The following is an 18,832-nucleotide window of genomic DNA, read 5'->3' on the forward strand; positions in this document are numbered from 1 at the left end:
AAGTCAAACAAAATCAGCACCTCAGACAAGACTTGGCATACAGTTGGTATTTAATCATTGTATGTTGAGTTAATCTGAATTAATAATTGTATAAAAATATCACAGTGAATATCACAAAGACTTCAGCTAATACCCTAAGGCAGAAAAGACTAATTTAAAAATTAGTCTTGATCTATCTATCAGGGCCGGCCCCGTGGCTTAGCGGTTAAGTGCGCGCGCTCCGCTGCTGGCGGCCCAGGTTCGGATCCCGGGCGTGCACCGATGCACCGCTTCTCTGGCCGTGCTGGGGCCGTGTCCCACATACATCAGCTAGAAGGATGTGCAGCTATGACATACAACTATCTACTGGGGCTTTGGGGGAAAATAAATAAATAAATAAAATCTTTAAAAAATATACATATATATAGATCAAATTCAGTCTTCCTTTTTTTTTTAGTCCTCAGAGTAATGCACATAGTAAGTACTCAATAAGTATTTTGAATGTACCTCCAAATTTTTTTAAAAATCAGCTTTTCCATGGCCTTCTTGGTAGATGTCATTTGGATGCTGAAATATTAGAATTTGTAGGACATCTCATGGGGGACAATATAATGGAATACCCGAAATTGGGACCATCATGGAGAACCCAGTGTATAGGGTAGCCATACCAGAAATCTTACTTAAGTGCTAACATTTTCTGTGTTTTCAGTGTCATATGAAATTAAAGCAGATCTCTAATATAGACTGTCCTACAAAAATTTTTTTTGGTTTGGTTTAAATTCAAGTTTTGACTCCTGGAGAAATGTTGTTCACGGACATCAGAATGGGCTGATGCCTGCTGTGTAAGCAGCTGCTGAGCAGCAGAAAGACCCCCATAAAACCAACCACTCTGCAAAGCTGAAAGGAGCTGAGGAGCTTCATGGTCATGAGTAGTCTCTGAAGATGGGGTAGGCATGGTCAGCTGCTTTAGGATCAAGAGTACTGTCTTAATAAGATTCACTCCTTAGGGGCTGGCTTTCATGCCAGCCAGTTAGTTTCAAGGCCTCTGAATAAATCCTTCCTCATAATTAGCCATGGAGCAAATGCGTGCTGCATATCACAAGGTGGGGACAGAAAACAGTACAGATGTACGACAGCACACATTCTTACTCTGGCTGGAATAGTAACCAATGACGTGTGCCTTTCGCAGGACACCAGAGATGGGTTGAAAAGCACAGTTCCATCCAACATATACTTCGACCCTACATTTGCAGATTTCTGACATTAGAACTGGTATATGACATAAAAGAGGATGCCTTCATATGGGTTTAACCTTCACTTCAAACTCTAAACAGGGCTCTCATTGAATCTGTGAATCTGTAAATTAATTTCTTCTGTCAGACAGACGCTGGCCTCTGTTCAGACCTTCAGCTTGGTCCCCACTAGCTGGGTAAAGCTGACCCTACCGGAAATTCTCTCATATGGCTAATAGTCAAACATGTGAAACTTCCTGGCACAGTTCATCCACGAATAGTCATTTCATGAGACCTTAATCAAGAGCAGGTGGTAAGAAACATCAACTAGTAAGTGAATCTGTGCAATTGTGCAAATTCCTCTGAGTAAGGACTGTAGGTAATGTGTTATCAGTAACAAACACACCAGAACCTGAAAGGAGTTTAGCAGACAAGCAGAACCCTTTCAGTAGGAGGCACAGAATTTTCAAATAACCATATTTAAAAGACTTTCAGCTTAAAGGATTTTTAATGACTACAAAATAATGAAATGTATGGCGTATGATATTTTTCCAGGACTAAAAACATATTCCCGCAAAGTGGAATCACCATGTTTTCTGCACAAGCAAATACAGTCATTTACGAGTTCTGAAAACCCCGACTGCAGCCACGTACTTCCCAGCAGTAATGAACATCTCGTCCCGGCACCTCGAGAAGACCACCGTGGTGGCATTCCCAACGTTGAGGCCGGCCGCAGGGCTGCCGCAGATGGCGTCTCTCTTGTCTATGCTCCACACCACCACACTGCCAACACGAGAGGGGCAAAGTGGTCAGGGGAAAACAGGCTTGCAAAACAAGAAACAGCTCTTTTAGTGGTTCTAGAAAGAAAAATATAATCACAAAGCAGGTTACTTACAAAGGAACACAACAATTACACTGACCCCCAGAAATCTCTCAGTCACACTCGATATTAGAAGATGAATGGGTGACACTTAAAAAGTTTTGAAGGAAAATGATGATGAGGCCAGAAACCAGTAAGCCTGTCAATCAAGTCTGATGCTAAAATAAAGGCATTTTCAGACATGCAAGGCATAAAAGTTTACCACTCTGTTATCTCATGTAAGAGATTTCCTTGGGGAAGTACTCCAGCCAAAAAAAAAAGAGTGCAATAAAGATGATGACATAAGGCTGTGTTCTTAAACTTGAACGTGTAGCAGGATCACATGGAAGGCTTGTTAAAGCGGAGACTGCTAGGACCCGCCCCCAGAGTTTCTGATCCAGGAGGTCTGGGGTGGGCCTGACAATTTGCTTTTCTAAAAAGTCCCAGGTGATGCTGTTGGTCTGGGGACCACACACTTTGGGAAGCGCCCCTTTAGGTTACATTTCCGTCTTTCTGGGTGCAATCATACAACTTCGTCCTAAATTGGATAGTGCTTGGATAATAATACCAAAAATGCTGGCGAGGGCTATAATGTTAAAAATTTAAATAAAAATTTTAAAGAAAAAGAATGCAAATGTTACAAACTTTGTTAATGTAAAAACATGCCTATCTATATTTCCCAAATTTTCTACATGTGGAGTGTATTATCATAGGTAGTCGAAAATCAAAGTATAACCAAGATCTCCAGGAATGGGGAGGTAGGAGGTTGTATAAGACCTATAAATTATTGTTTTTTCTTAGTAGGAAATTGATAGGTACCATCTAAAGTGGAAAAATTGAAAGCATATCACTTAAAAAGTTATGATGATAACTAGATGAACCAAAAAAAAAAAAAAAGACTCTTAAAACCAAGTACCTCATACCCAACAGAAATGAAAACAAACATCCAGACAAAATCTTGTATATGAATGTTGACAGGAGCATTATTACTAATAGCCTAAAAGTGGAAACAACCAAAAAGTCCATCATCTGATGAATGGATAAAGAAAATGTGGTGTATTCATACAGTGGAATATTATTTGACAATGAAAAGAATGAAGTACTGACACATGCCACAGTATGGATGAACCTTGAAAACATTATGCTGAATGAAAGAAGTCAGTCACAAAGGGCCACATATGGTATGATTCCATTTATGTGAAATGTCTAGAACTGGCAAATCTATAGACACAGAAAGTAGATTAGTGCTTGCCTGGGGCTGGGAGGGTAGTGGTAGAGCAGGAATGGAGAGTGACTACTAATGGGCATAGAGGTTCTTTTTTGGAGTGTTGAACATGTTCTAAAATTGATTGTGGTGATGGTTGCCCAACACAACGTAAAAAATTTCCTTCAGGAAGTATTCTGGCAAAAAAAAAAATCCCACTCAACTAGCCACTATACTAGAAATCACTCAACTGTACACCTTAAATGGGTGAATTTTATGGTATATGAAATATATTTCAATAAAGCTGTAAAAAAAGAATCCAAGTGCCTCCGGAGAGTAGCACTCTTCATGGTGGAGGGGATACGAATTTTGAATCCTGCTGCATAGTAGGACGACACACTTTCTTTATAAGCCATGGACAGGTATAGATTTAATTTTTCAAACACAACTTTAAAATTTAAATATAAATAAAAGGCACTGACATAGATAGAGAGTTGGCCAAATAAATTCCAGCACACCCGTATAATGGAATACCATACAGTCATTGCAAAGAGTGATATGTATGTCTATATGCATAGACATAGAAGACATCCTTGGTATAAAGTTAATCAAAAAGCAGGTTGTATTACAACATGGATAGTACGATAACATTAATGCAAAAAAAGTTTCATAAAAAGGTTACAAAATCCTATAAAAAATACATGCACAAGCAAACTGTAGAAAGTCCACTGCAGTTCCCAGCATCCCTTCTGTTCCTCCTCCTCTGCATAGAAGCCAGGTGGTTTGGGTAGAATGGACCCTCCCACAGGTTCACGGTTGACCCCTGACTGTCCAAAACCAGTGGCAGAACCCCGTCCTCCTTGCCACTGTGACTACTCAGGGATGGGCATATTGCATTTTCCTAGTAAGCAAGACCGGTTTTTCTTCCTGCCTTTAGAAAAGAAGCTTTCTTTAGAATGTTTTTCTCAACATCCCCCAATTTTCTGCAAGCAAATTTTAGATAGCCTAAAATTAAGCTTGAAATGACAGAGGAAACGAACAGTTTTGCAGATTAACCTTGGTTAAAGGGCCATTTTTTCTCCCCCAAGGCCCAGCCTTGGCATCTCTCTGGCCTGCGCTAGGGGTAGCCGCGGCCTAATCGCCAAGCTCCAAGAATCTCTGGGGGTGGCACCCAGGCGTCAGGAGTTCTAAATTTTCCTCAGGTGATTCCAGTGTGCACCCAAGATTGAGAACAACTGCTTTAAGTTGAGCTAAGAATGTTAATGGATGGCTTCTGGATACATTTCTTATCAAAAACAGTCCAATGGGGATGGCCCAGGGAAGGTGTGACTACTTCCACGGCAAGGGAATGACTATTAGAGGAGGAAATCTCATGAAAACTTTGTGGACTTGCTGAATATGGAGAACTGTCAATGTGTGACTACACACACATGTAAATTTCCTCTGTAAAAACTTGTGAAGCTCAAACAAGAAAATATCTGTAAAACGGCACCAAAGTATTAAATCCTACACAGACCTCAGGTTGTTATTTTTCTTCTACAGACTATGTTCCTTGATTGTTCTTCCTAATACAATGCTTTTAAATACTTTTTTTCCCCGATTTCATTTTGTATATATTCTCTGCCTACTAAACTTGACTGTGAGTTCCTTGAGGGCAAAGACCCCGTCTTGGTTGAGGGCAAAGACCCCGTCTTGGCGAGGCAAGTTACAAACACCACCTCTGGAGTCACACTGCCAGGGTTTGTCTCCCAGCTCTACTACTTACTAGCTGGTGACTTTTGTTCCCCATCTGTCATATGGCCCTAATAGCTCCAACCTCATGAGGCTTAAATGAGATGATGCAGTTAAAGTGCTCAGCACCCAAGTGTCACATAGTAAGTGCCCAATAAAAATCAGCTGCTGTCTATCATGATGACAATGACGATGATGATGACAATGATGATGTCACCTTTACAGCAATGGTTCTCAAATTTAGCTGCACATTTGAATCACCTGGGAATCTTTCACAACTCCTAAAGCCCGGGCCAATCAATCACACTCTCTGAGGGTGGAGCCAAGCATCAGTAATTTCCTTAGCTCCCCAGTTGATTTCAATGTGCAGCCAGGATTGAGACCCACTGTCCTATGGTATTTTCCCCATAGGCTTTTCACACAACACACACTCAAATATAGACAGGCCAACAGAGAATGTTTGAGGCGAGAGGGTACATGACATGTCTAGAAATATGCCCGGTGGAAAATAAGTAAATATTCATTACCTTCCATCGTCTGGGCCTCCTAGTGACACCAAGTACAAATCATTTGGTGAAAAGGCCAGAGCTTCGATTTTGCCCTTGTGAAGTGACAGCCGAGCAATCAGCTCCCTTTTCTTATAATCCCACAAAATGATATCTGCCTGGGGGCAAGAATACACTGTCAGATCAGAAACAGGCTTTGAAAGAATCTGAGGAGATAGCTACCTCTCTCGGTGAAAAATAGTCAGTAATGTCACTTTTCGAGAAACTAGATCATGTCCCACAAACATGATAGCAACAAAATGGAAACAGTTTCAAGCAGGGACTTTCGTTTCTGAGCATTATCAGTCATGAGTTGTAACATCTGGTGTAAAAACACCAGCTCCCTTCACTCTCAACTGGCTAGAACGACAATGAGCTCAGAGAGAAGTCGAGAGGAAGAAGAGGGAGGGGAAAAGCATGGGGCAGCACAGGGCTAACCTGAAGTGGGTGGTTTTGCTAGGGAGGCACCTCTGAATCAGTTCACAGGGCATTATGTTCAGTGTACTCACCTTGAAGCCCATGAAGGTGACTTGTCCAGAGGCGAGGTAGACTCCACTCTTGGAGATGGTCACGCAGGAGACGTTGTTGCCATGACCGTGTAGGAAATTCTGCTCCTGAGTGTTTATCGCCTGAATGAGGATTGTGCAACCCAGAGGGTAGATCAGATGCTCCTGGTCAGGATGGCATTTCAGACCGGTGGGCACATGTCCTAAAAGAGGAAGGTTAAAAATAATAATCAGGTGTGCAAGAGGCTGGTAACTTTTAAAAATTGAGTATAAAAGAGAATAGTTTTGAAATAAGCCTTAGTTCAACTAAAATCAGTGTGTGTAGGGGGTCATGGGTAATCTTATTCTACTGACAAAGAGGTCGGTCTAGTATATCATTTCTTAAATTTTAACGTGCATAATAATCTCCCCAGTTGAAAGCAGATTCTGATTTTAGGTCTGGGATGGGGCCGAGAGTCTGCATTTCTGACAAGCTCCCAAGTGATGCTGATGCTAGTCCAGAACTTCACTTTGGACAGCAAGGCCCTAGGGCCAATTCATTTTTTTCTTTTTTTTCCGCAGGGAAAGATTGGCCCTGAGCTAACATCTGTTGCCAATCTTCCTCTTTTTTTCCCCTCCCAAAGCCCCCGTACATGGTTGTATATCCTAGTTGTAAGTCGTTCCAGTTCTTCTATGTGAGCCACTGCCACAGCATGGCAACTGACGGATGGTGTGGTTCTGCCCCCAGGAAGCTAACCCGGGCTGCGAAAGTGGTGAGTGCCGAACTTGAACCACTAGGCTGTCAGGGCTGGCTCCTATTCTTGTAATCCCAAGAAGCGCAAGGCCACAGACCACGAGCAGCCCATCTGGGTGAGTGTGTAGGCACAAGGAGGTATGAATTCACTACCTCAGGCAAAAGTTTGGTAAAGATAAAAATTTGGTTTTAGTTCTAAGCCTCCACCAGGAGCTCTGAGGAAGCCCAGGACCTCTCACAGTGAGAACCCATCCTCCAGATATTTGCCAAGAAACATCTCAACAATTACAAACCCTTGTGATACGTTCTAATATGAAATAGACATAGGTCTTCTCTTATTATTCATCTTGGGTCAGAATTTTTTTGGTTATTCTTCATGTTTTATTTTACGATATAAACTTTTTGTGTGTGTGTGAGGAGATCAGCCCTGTGCTAACATCTGCCAATTCTCCTCTTTTTTTTTACTGAGGAAGACTGGCCCTGGGCTAACATCCGTGCCTATCTTCCTCTACTTTATATGGGACGCCACCACAGCATGGCCTGCCAAGCAGTGCATCGGTGCATGCCTGGGATCCGAACGGATGAACCCTTGGCCACCGCAGCGGAGCGCACACACTCAACCGCTTGCGCCACCGGGCCGGCCCCACAATATAAACTTTAAAGTCAGCTTGAGTAGTTAAAAAATCATGTTCATGTTTTTAGTGGAATGTCATTAAATGTATAGATTAATTTAAGGAAAAATAGTTTTTATAATACATTATATCTCCTTTCTAAAAACAGAATGTTTCTCCATGATGTCTCCTTTTAGGTCCCCCAGTAGCATTCCCAAGTTTTCTTCATTAAGATTTCACACATTTCTTACTACTTTTATTCCTGGGTATTTTAAAATCTTTTTTATTGCTATTTCCTTTCCCATCAAAAGAGTCATAAATATTTATTAATACAGTCTTCTGGTCTTTTGATGAATTCACCTTTTATATTTAACTCCCTCTGGAATTTATTTTGGTGCATAATGTGATTCCAGCAGCTAAACAGATTTTTTTCTGCTCAGATGGCCAAATGTATTTATTGAATAAATGATTTCTTTCACTTTAATTGTGATCATTCCTTTTTTATGCAGTAAGTTCTCATAATACTAAGGTTTGTGTGATCTATTTCTACTAAAATATATATTTTTTTCTAACTGCCGGCTCCTTTAAACAATCATATGGCTATCCACATGGAAAAAGCAAAATTAGATCCCTACTTCACACCATCCACAAACAATACATTCCTGGTAGATCAAGAACCTAAATGTGAAAAACAAGATTTAATGTATATATAAATTGCAGGAAAAGATTTCTTAAACATAACCCAAAAAAGCAAATCCTAACAAAAAAGGCCAATATATGTACCCAGTTATGTTAAAAATTAAAAATTTTTAATGACAAAAGAAAAAATGAAAAGAAAAACCCAAACCAGGAGAAGATATTTGCAATGTATGTAACAGACAAAGGATTATATCCAGAATATACAAAGAACTACTACAAAGCAATAAGAAAAACACAAACAGCCCAACAGAAAAATGAACAAAGGATATGAACAGGAGATTTATGATGGAGGAAATTCAAAAGCCAATAAACAAATGAAAAGATATACAACTTCACAAGTAATCAGGGAACTTATATCCCAAATGAGATACCGTTTCATTTCCATCATAATGGCTAAGATTAAAAGGGCTGACAATACCAAGCATTAGTGATGATGTGGAGCAAAGGGAACACTTATACATTGCTTGGTGGGAGGGTAAATTGGTAGAATTACTTTGGAAAACAACATGTCCATATTGACTATTGTTGTATATGGACATACCATAGGACCAAGCTATTCCACTCTTCAGTATATAACGTAGAGAAATACTTGCAATTGTGCCCATGAGCCATGTACAAAGGTGTTCACTGTGGGATTGTTTGTAATATCAAAAAGTTGGAAATAAACTAAAAGCCCAGTGATGGGGTTTAGGGCAGGCCATCCCTAAATACACCATTTGGACATATTGATTATTTTGAATTAAAGTTACTTAAGAAATAGCCAGTGCAAGAAGGACACTCTGACCCTCCTTTGTCCTCCTGAAAGCAGGAAATAAATCTCTCATGTGAAAGATATCCTCCCTGTTTCAGGAGAAAGAGAGACAGTCTTATCACCAGAGACAGGGAATTCAGGGCCAAGAAGGATGTATAAACAAACCTTGTTACTTCTTTACTAACTTACTACTCCAAGCCCAAATCCCTTTGTCTTGTCAATTCTTCACAAATTTATTGTTTCTTTGTCTAAAAGGCATAAAAGCTGCCTGCTTTGGTCACTTTGAGTTTCATGTTTCTATAAGCTCCTGTACATGCAAAATTAAATTTGTTTTTCTCCCGTTAATCTGTTTTATGTCAATTTAATTATTAGACCAGCCAAAAAACCTAGAAGGGAAGAAAGGAAAAGTTTTCCTCCTCTACAGCATCAACAGGGGAATAGATAATTAATACTGGTATATTTACACAAGGGAGTAGTGGAGTTAAAGCAAATTAAATCAACATCAATCAGCATGGATACGCTGCACAAATAATGTTGAGTGAAAAAAAGGTTTCAAAATAAGCACAGCATGATACTATATGTAAAATATAAAAACATGCAAATTTACATTATAAATTATTTATATATAGTGTAGTATATATAGTATATTTAATGTTTTAAATATATATTGTAAAATTTTAAAACATAGGAAGGTACACATTAACTTCAGGATAGTGATTGTCTCTAGAGAGGGAGAAAAGATAGAATAGCGTGATAGGACAGAGAACTTAAAATGTATAATTTTTTTTTCTTAAAAACATTAACTCAAATAAGGATAAGTATCAAAATTTGCTAATTCTATGTGCAGGTACCTGTTATTTATTATAGCATTCTCTCTAATTTTCTGTAGAGTTGAACTATTTTATGATAAAAACACAAAAGTAAAAGTACCCTATAATACTCTTTGCCCAAAGATAACCATTGTTAACATGTAGATGTGTATTTCTTCAGATTTATTTTCTTTGCACTTAATAATTAGGGTTCTTGGTTGCAAATAAGAAAGATCACTTCTGGCTAACTTTGACAGAAAAAAGAATTTCATGAAAGGAATACAAATAGCTCACAGAATTGATAGAAAGTGTGTAAAATCACACTTGAGAAATAGGCAGGACCAATAGGAAGGCAAGACCAAGTGACATGAACTAATGGATTCTCATTGCCACCCCACTCAACACACAATGCAACATTTGACTGCCACAGTGCTCTGCTCCTTTGCATCACTCTCTTAAGAGTGGAAGTTTTGGGTGGGAACGTCTGATTGGCTGAGCCTATTATGTCACATGTCTCTGAATTGGTTGCCAAGGAATTAGCAGAAGAAATATCTGCCTCATTTTGGCCCTCACCAGAGGCAGTAGAACCTGCTCATACCTATCTTGAGATTCTGCTCAAATAGAAGGATATTCAAGATGTTGAGTAGCCAAAACCACACGTATCCCCTACAATGAGTACTTTTCCTCTTTTCTCCATGCATACTCACACACACTGTTTCCCCACCTCTCTCTTTCTCAGTCTCTCTGTACACACATACACACTTTATTTAAACTACAATAGGCTCATACATTACATACTGTCTAGCAAGTTGCGTTTTGCACTTAATATATCTTTACCATTTTTCCTCGTTATTCCATATAGATTTATCTCATTTTTCTTAAGGATTATATAGTATCTTGTTGCACAAAAGAACTATAATTAAAAAAATAATTTATTGGGGTGAAATTCACGTAACATAAAATTAACCATTTTAAAGTGAACAATCCAGTGGCATTTGACAATGTTGTATATCCACCACCTCCATCTAGTTCCAAAACACTTCTGGACTATAATTTTGTGTGTGTGTGTGTGAGGAAGTCTAGCCCTGTGCTAACATCTGTTGCCAAGCCTCCTCTTTTTGCTGAGGCAGATTGGCCCTGGGCTAACATCCACGCCCATCTTCCTCTACTTTATATGTGGGACACCTGCCACAGCATGGCTTGATATGCGGTGTGCAGGTGGAGGCCCAGGATCCAAAGCTGAGAACCCCGGGCCGCCGAAGTGGTGTACGTGAACTTAACCACTACCCCACCAGGCCAGCCCCTGGACTACAATTTTTCAAGCCAATTTCTTTTTTTTTTTAATGACGTTTTTGTTTGTTCAGAATGCTTGTGTTTAAAGTTAACTGAAATTAAAAGTGGTTTGTTTTCCAATGAAGTTAACATCCAAAACTGTTAAATTCAACATTAAGGGTTTATAACAAAAATGCACCTATATATATTCTTAGCTGATATCTGAATAGTAATATATACACTATACAATGATATCCATTCTTGTCTCATCAGAGCATACTCTCCTGACCAGACATAGAAATGCAGAAGTAACAGTGTTATTTTCCTTTTTTCCTGTGTTATAAGATTTTAGTTTCCAGAATTTATAAATTCATAAACTCAAAATTGTTCTAATAAATTGTTATTTTTTCCTTGTTCATGTCTGAAGAAGAGCTTCTTTCTGTAAGAAATTCTATATTTTATAATCTTTCCTTTGAAATATGAGAAAGATATGGAACTTCCTGTGTTACATACGCAGCTTATACATTCTTTAAAAGCTATTTTTAAAAAATATTACAAATTAATCATATATATCCATACATGTCCTTGCTATTCACATACTTCTTTAAGCAATATTTAAGTATATTTGTGCTTTGTATGTTTACATTACTTTAGAGCCTATTTTTAGCTTTCAATAAAACTGTATATCTATAAAGATTTCTCAAATATTTAATAAATGAGGCAAAACAGTCATTATAAAAATGTAAACTCCTATTATAGCTTTTTCATTTTTCATGCATTTGCTGCCAACCACGTAATTTCCTGTTCTTTAGAGAAGTTGATAAATTTGTATGGCAGGTTTCCTGAGCACACAGTATTCACTCTGCTGTGTCAGTTGCAGCAGTGGAATCTGACAATGTTGGTATTCATTACACCCAGTTATTTCAACTGCAGGACCACCTTATTAGCTGCTTCCAAGGAATTTACTAGATTCTGCAGCTCTTCTTTACTCACTTCAACAGAATATGGTTTGACTTCATCATTTTCTTTTACATCTAGATGAAAGTTTAAAAGCAGCGTTTGTAACGTAGCAATCTTGCCACTAAAAAGTGCAAGCTTTAACTGCCAATCAAAATCTTATAGCCAGGCAGAGGAAATATCAACTATTTCTTCTGACAGACCCTGACTGACTTTATTTTTTTTTTCTACTTTTCAAGCATTTCATGATAGCCTCTTGATGAAATGAATTCAACTGATTCAATTGCTGAACTATCTCTTCATCAGATAACTTTTTTCCAACTATGGCTTTGAAAAATTTGGTAATATCTTCTAGAACATGCATCCGTTCTGTTGAATCCCAAACACTGTGATAATCCTGGTAGAGAGGATAAGTTCGACCACAAATGCCATCAATTATTTTGTGAAGAAGCTGTAGGCGCAGCTTGGCTGGAAGCTTCTGCAGTCGCCACAAGGGCGTCCCCTCTTCTAAGCCAATTTCTTACCAATGAATATTTGGGTTTCCTCCAATATTTGGGATATTATACACAATACCACAGTGAATCCCACTGTTTATAATTTTTTGAAGACTTGAATAAGTGACTCGAGTTCTAAAAAGCTCAAAGATTATTTTCATTAAAAATTGTAAGAGACACTACAAAGCTGTCTTTCAGAAAAGTTGTAAAATTTATACTCCTGGCAATAGTAATTGAGAACCATTTCTTATTCTCACCTTACTATTATCCATATTTTTAGCTTTTACTAATCTGAGAAATTAAAAAAAAGTCATTGTTTTAATAGCATTTTTTAAAGCGTTTTGAGCTAGTAGCCATTTATATTTCTTTCATTTATATTTCTTTACCCATTATCTATTTCAGGGATCAGCAAAGATTTTCTATAAAGGGCCAGATAGTAAATATTTTAGGCTTCGTGGACCACAGCTACTCAAGTCTGTTATTGTAGTGTAAAAGCAGCCATAGACAATACATAGACAAATGCACATGGCTGGGTTCCAATAAACTTTATTTACAAAAACAGGCAGAGGCCTAGATTTGGCCCACTGGCTATAAGGTGCCAAATCCTGATCTATTTTGTTATTGCTGCTGATTTTAGTTTAAGAACTCTTTGTATAATTGGAAAATCATGGGCTTATCTACTCCAGTCAATTGAAGAATGTGACTGTTGTGTCAATACCAAACTCTTAATGACTATAGCTTTATAAAATGTTTTCATAAGCAACACTACTATATCTGGTTTGCTTAAATAATAAATTCCTGTCAAAATACAATGCCTAGAAGAGTCAAGTGCAGTTACATATTTACACCCTCATTAAAATTCATAAACTATCATGTAACTCTACAATGAGTTTTAGCAGCACAATGATAAAAAAGGCTTTGCTTTTGCTTCTAATTTGTTTCTGTGTGAAAGCAAAACTCAATTACCTTGCGTTTAAGGCCTCCACAATCTAATCTCAGGCTCTCTTTGCTGTGTTATCTGGTCAGTCCTTGATACTTAAGCCACACCAGGCTTTTTGCTATTCCCCAACCAGGCACCACACTCTCCACCTTCCTCCTTTGCTCACCCTATTCCTGCTATCTGGAATATTCTGCCTCTCAGTCTTTACTCACTGACTCCTACTCAACTTTAAAGACTATTTGAATTAACTCCTCCTTGACTTCACTCAAGCCTAGAATAGAATCTTTCTCCCAAGCTTTCATAAAGCTTTGCTTATTTGTTTTTGAGAGGTAGTATAGACTTTTTAAGTAAACAGTTTTCATTGAAGACAAAAATACAGAAAACTCAATAACTTTACCAAGTAAATACACCTATTTAACTATAGCCCAAGTCAAGGAGTAGATTATTACCACCCCCCAGACGTCCCCCATGTGCCTTCTCCCAGTCTACATCTCCCCAAAGGTAATCACTGTTTTGATTTCTATTCCTGTAAATTAATTTTCCTCATTTTAGAACTTTAAATGAATGGAATTATACAGTATGTATTCTTTTTCTTCTGGCTTTTTTCATTCAACATTATGATTGTGAGCTCTATCCATGTTGTGTGTAGCTGTAGTTAATTCTTTTTCATTGCTGCAGAGTAGTCTGTTGTATGAATAGACCACAATTTATTTGTCCTTTCTACTTTTCTTTTTTTTTTTTTTTTTGTGAGGAGATCAGCCCTGAGCTAACATCCGCCAATCCTCCTCTTTTTTTTTTGCTGAGGAAGACGGCCCTGGGCTAACATCGGTGCCCATCTTCCTCCACCTTATATGGGACGCCGCCACAGCATGGCTTACCAAGCAGTGCGTCGGTGCGCGCCCGGGATCCGAACCAGTGAACCCCGGGCCGCCGCAGCGGAGCGCGCGCACTTAACCGCTTGCGCCACCGGGCCGGCCCCTGTCCTTTCTACTTTTTTTTTTTTTTTTTTTTTTTGTGAGGAGATCAGCCCTGAGCTAACATCCGCCAATCCTCCTCTTTTTTTGCTGAGGAAGACGGCCCTGGGCTAACATCGGTGCCTATCTTCCTCCACTTTATATGGGACGCCGCCACAGCATGGCTTACCAAGCAGTACTTCGGTGCGCGCCCGGGATCCGAACCAGCGAACCCCGGGCCGCCGCAGCGGAGCGCGCGCACCCAACCGCTTGCGCCACTGGGCCGGCCCCCCTTTCTACTTTTGATGGACATTTTCATTGTAGTTTTTAGCTATTTGAAATTATGCTACTATAAATATTCCCATATATTTTTTTTTTGGTACACATTTCTGTTGTGTATAATATGGCCTTTGGAGGATACATCAAAAGTCTTTAAGATGTACTCAGAATTTGACCTAAGGAAAAAAGGTAGAGTTAAAAGATTTAGCTGTGCAGATGTTCTTTGTAGCATTTAAAAATAAATGGAAAAAATGGAAATTATCCTAAATGCTTAATAACAGGGCATTGTTTAAATAAATTATGACATCTGTGCAACAGAATATCATATTAAAATATATTAAAAATTATGGGACAGAGTATATTTACTGCCAAGGAAAGATTTACATGACATACTGTTAAGTGGAAAAAAAGTTCGATTACAAGATAATATATACAGCATAAGTTTGTTTTTATTAAAAAAATATATTTATATGTAAGTGTATATTTGAAAGGATCACACCAAAAGTTTAACTGTGATATCTTTGGGAAATGTAATGATGGCTGATTTTTCTTTTGGTTTCACTGTATTTTTTCAATTTTCTAAACTCCTCTTCTTAAGTATGGCTATGGATTTATCCCTGTATTCACAGTGCATAGCATACTACTTGGCATATAGTGGTTCTAAATAAATGTATATTTGATTATACAAAAGAATATAAATTGTCACAAAATGAAGGTAAAAACAATTCAATTTGGGCCATTCTAAAAGGCCAAGATGGGCCGGCCCCATGGCTTAGCGGTTAAGTGCACACACTCCGCTGCTGGCGGCCCGGGTTTGAATCCCGGGCGCGTACTGACTCACTGCTTCTCTGGCCATGCTGAGGCCGCGTCCCACATACAGCAAGACGTGCAGCTATGACATACAACTATCTACTGGGGCTTTGGGGGAAAAAATAAATAAATAAAGTTAAAAAAATAAAAAATAAAGGCGTATGCTTTTAAAAAAAATAATAAAAGGCCAAGATAAGTAGTAATTGTCAAGGAAGACATCCGGATGGAAGTGACCACATATTTACTCTCAGAGCTCCACCAAACAGCATGAATTCAGTCGCAGAGCTCTATGCGGGAGCCTTTACACTAGTCCCCAGCGTGGCCCTTTGCACTAACTGCACTCAGATCCTTTACCAACGATCTTGTAACCGGCTCTAAAGGTGGCTGATCTCTCAGATGTACTAAGTGCCCACTGTCAATTAGAGACATCAAGGTAAAATGAAGAGCCAAGTCCTAGAATGTGCTTAAAATTTGTCATTGATTGTTCTGTATCTACATTATTACAATTTTAAAGCTTTCAGGCATCACAATGTACTTTTAAAAAAAGGTTTGCTTTTTCTAAAATGTAACCAATTGCTTGTTTTCATCCTTCACAAAAAGCCAAACAGCATTTTCCCCCTTAACGTTCAAAACCACAAGCAGTCATAAATAAGATTTGAGCAGATCCGCCAGGCATCCTCTGACCAAAGTATCTCTCTCCTCCAGCTCCCCCTGGCGTCCTCTTCGCCTTCTATCGTGGTCTGAAATGCTCACCATTAGAATCCTTCCTTCGGTTTAGAGGACAAGATTACCCTCTAAAGCGGTCCCTCCCCAGCCCTTTCTCAGTACATCAGCTGGGATTTTAGAAGTTAGTTGGTCCCGGGGGCCGACACGGACTCTGTAATCCGGTGGTTACGGAAGGGCAGGCAGCTTTGCGGGCTGCATGGGGCTTAGAGCCAGGGAGGGCTGACCTAGTGGGAGAAGGGTTACAACTATCCTTTCTTTCTGGCCCGGCGAAGAGGAATTTGGTTTCTTTTAGGTGACGGCAAAAACCATCCCCCTTCTTGAGGCTTGGAGCAAGGAAGTGACTCTCTATGGCCTTTGGACAGGAGAGGCTGGCTGGGGCCCTGGCGGTTGGCCCTGGCCAGGGCTCATGCCAGGGTCTCACACTGCCTTCCAGGTGCCACCTGGTGTCTCACTGTTCCTGTTGGCACTACACGTCCCCGGGTTTGCTAAACCACCCAGTCCAGACATGCTCGAGGCCTCACCGTTGAAGCCAATCACAGCCTCAAGCTCCAGCTCCGCCACCTCGGCTTTGGGCGAAATTTGGTTCTCCATCACCCGGACACTCGGCTCACTTTCCTCCCAGCCTCCGACGATGGAGCGTCTTTTGGTCGTTATGGTAACAGACGTACGCATGCGCGCCAGATCCCCGCCCGCGCTGAAACCCATTCTGCGGAGTTGGTCTTTTACTCTCTCGGAAACGAGAAGAGGGCTTCTTTTTCCTTTCTATCGCTCTGGAAATTTAGGGGGCACTAAATGCACAGAACTAATTCCCTCCTCCCTAAATAAAGAGTCTGTGACCTTTTTGGTACCTATATAATCAAGCACCTAATGGCATCTAAAAATTAATCAAACATGGTGGATTGCCTTTGATGGGAAGGCTGCTATAAAATAGTATGTAATTGCTACTTCTTTGGGTCCCTTGTTCGAAGCAGGATAAAACAAATTTTTTAAAGCTTTATTGAGGTATAATTTACATATCATAAAATTCACTTAAAGTGAGTTTTAGTAAATTTATACATTTGTACATCTATGACAACCAGTTTTTTGTTTGTTTATTTTTGTTATTGTTTCAAGCAGGAGAAAATTTTAAGTAACTGCTAGAGGTCTTGAGGCGCTCCCCCGTTTCCGGGAAAATGCTTAGATTTTGTTCAACAACAATTTTATTTTAATTGCGCCCAGCTGTTGGCATCTCGGCGGGAGCAGAATGCTCCAACCTACTGTTCCCTGGGTCAGCGCTTTCCTTTCTTCATCAGAGCTTTGAGGCCCTAGTGTAGATTCCCTTCGCAAACTCCAGGTTTCGGTCGCGCACGGGTGGAACCGCGGAGTATGAGCCGCGCGAGCCGCCGTAGTCAGCTGCTGCGAGCAGGAAGTGTCCGAGGAGCGGGCGGAGACTGCACAATGGCCCCGGACCCCTGGTGAGCCCCGGGTGGGGGCGGCCGCGCGGAGAGTCTGTGGGGGGAGGCCGGGCTTCTGGGGAGCGGGCGACCGCTAGGCGTTCGGTCTGGAGGTCATTCGGGATGAGAGGAGGGGCAGCGAGGACCCTTCCTCAGCTGAGGGGGACTCTGCCGCATTCTGCCACCCTCGGTCCTTGCGGGGTGGCCCAGGAGGGAGACCGAGTAGACCCGTGGGGAGCTGAGGAATGGTGTCGAATCTCTGAACATTCCTTTAGCCCTTCCCGGCTGCACCTTGCCGCGGAGATTTCCCGCCCATCCTGGTTGTGGAGCTGGCGGTGCAGGCTTCCCTGGACTCCTGTGAAAGGGAAGTCGAAGTAACCTTTTTGTGCAGTGCCAGTCCATCTGGGGAACCCCCTTATTTCACAGGTGGAGAAACGGAGGTTCAGAATCCCTGGTCACCAGCCAGTTAGTAACCAGTTGGCGCTAGGACCTAGAACTTGTGGGCCCTTCAAAAAACTTCTAGGAATATCAGAGGGAAATTATGCATTTGTTTTTAAGGCATTTTACCGTTATCTGAGTCAGTATCATGAGGACTGTTTCTATGGCAGCAACTTTTGCAGTAAAACAGTAGCTGATAGCGGTCCTTTATTCATCAGTTAAGTCCCAGGGACTGAGTGATGACAGACACTGTCTGTCATAATTAAAAACATATTCTAGCTCTGTAAAGTTCTTGTACTATATGCCTCATGTTGGTACTTCTCATATAGTTTATAATTGTTTAAGTGGCAGACAGTCTGGATAGTAGGAGAATGGATTGCAAGATCAAAGTTAGCACCCCTGGGATTTAGGTTATCTGGGCAGGTAGCTTACTTCATTTAACACTAATTTTTTTCCACCTTATTTTAACACCCTGATGGAAAATTTAGAAAATACTGAATATTTGCAGAGAAAACAATAAATTTAACTCAGTCATTTGGAATAATAGCCATTATTGATTTTTTTAAATGAACTTATTGCTTTATATATGTGTGTGTATATGTATATAAACACTCATATGTTTTACAAAACAGGGAACATTTCTCCCTATCACTAAATATTCACTCTAAACATTATTTTTTATAGTGCATCATATGAATGACCATAATTTAATTATTCCCCGCTTTGTACCTTTTTTTAATATTAGGGATTTGTTTATGTTTTTTTAATATTGCAGAGATTGCCCCTTTGTTTTGTGTCTTATTTCCTTGGCTCACTTCTTAGAAGTGGAACTCTTGGGCCCAAGGGTATGAACATTTTTAAGGCCCTGGAT

General features: G+C 40.0%; 2 protein-coding genes and 1 pseudogene across 4 annotated transcripts in view; 1 reads left to right on the forward strand and 2 right to left on the reverse strand.

Annotated features, from left to right (window-relative positions):
• The window catches only part of CFAP52 (cilia and flagella associated protein 52), a 43,805-nt gene extending 27,124 nt beyond the window's left edge, over positions 1 to 16,681 (reverse strand). The window contains exons 1-4 of the mRNA XM_058559715.1: positions 16,612 to 16,681; positions 6,060 to 6,259; positions 5,533 to 5,669; positions 1,866 to 1,994 (exon numbers count right to left, since the gene is read on the reverse strand). Coding sequence (XP_058415698.1) covers positions 1,866 to 1,994; positions 5,533 to 5,669; positions 6,060 to 6,259; positions 16,612 to 16,681 — 536 coding nt within the window. The remainder of the gene's footprint in view (positions 1 to 1,865; positions 1,995 to 5,532; positions 5,670 to 6,059; positions 6,260 to 16,611) is intronic.
• LOC131416765 (COMM domain-containing protein 8-like) lies at positions 11,816 to 16,597 on the reverse strand (annotated as a pseudogene).
• Positions 16,682 to 17,474: 793 nt separating the features above from the next.
• Positions 17,475 to 18,832, forward strand: part of STX8 (syntaxin 8) — a 243,449-nt gene continuing 242,091 nt past the window's right edge. For all 3 annotated transcript variants that reach the window (XM_058559723.1, XM_058559724.1, XM_058559725.1), the window contains exon 1: positions 17,475 to 17,544. In XM_058559723.1, the coding sequence (XP_058415706.1) occupies positions 17,528 to 17,544 (17 nt within the window). In that variant the 5' untranslated portion in view covers positions 17,475 to 17,527. The remainder of the gene's footprint in view (positions 17,545 to 18,832) is intronic.

The sequence above is a fragment of the Diceros bicornis genome, chromosome 18 (assembly GCF_020826845.1).
Source record: "Diceros bicornis minor isolate mBicDic1 chromosome 18, mDicBic1.mat.cur, whole genome shotgun sequence".
NCBI classification, from domain to species: domain Eukaryota; kingdom Metazoa; phylum Chordata; class Mammalia; order Perissodactyla; family Rhinocerotidae; genus Diceros; species Diceros bicornis.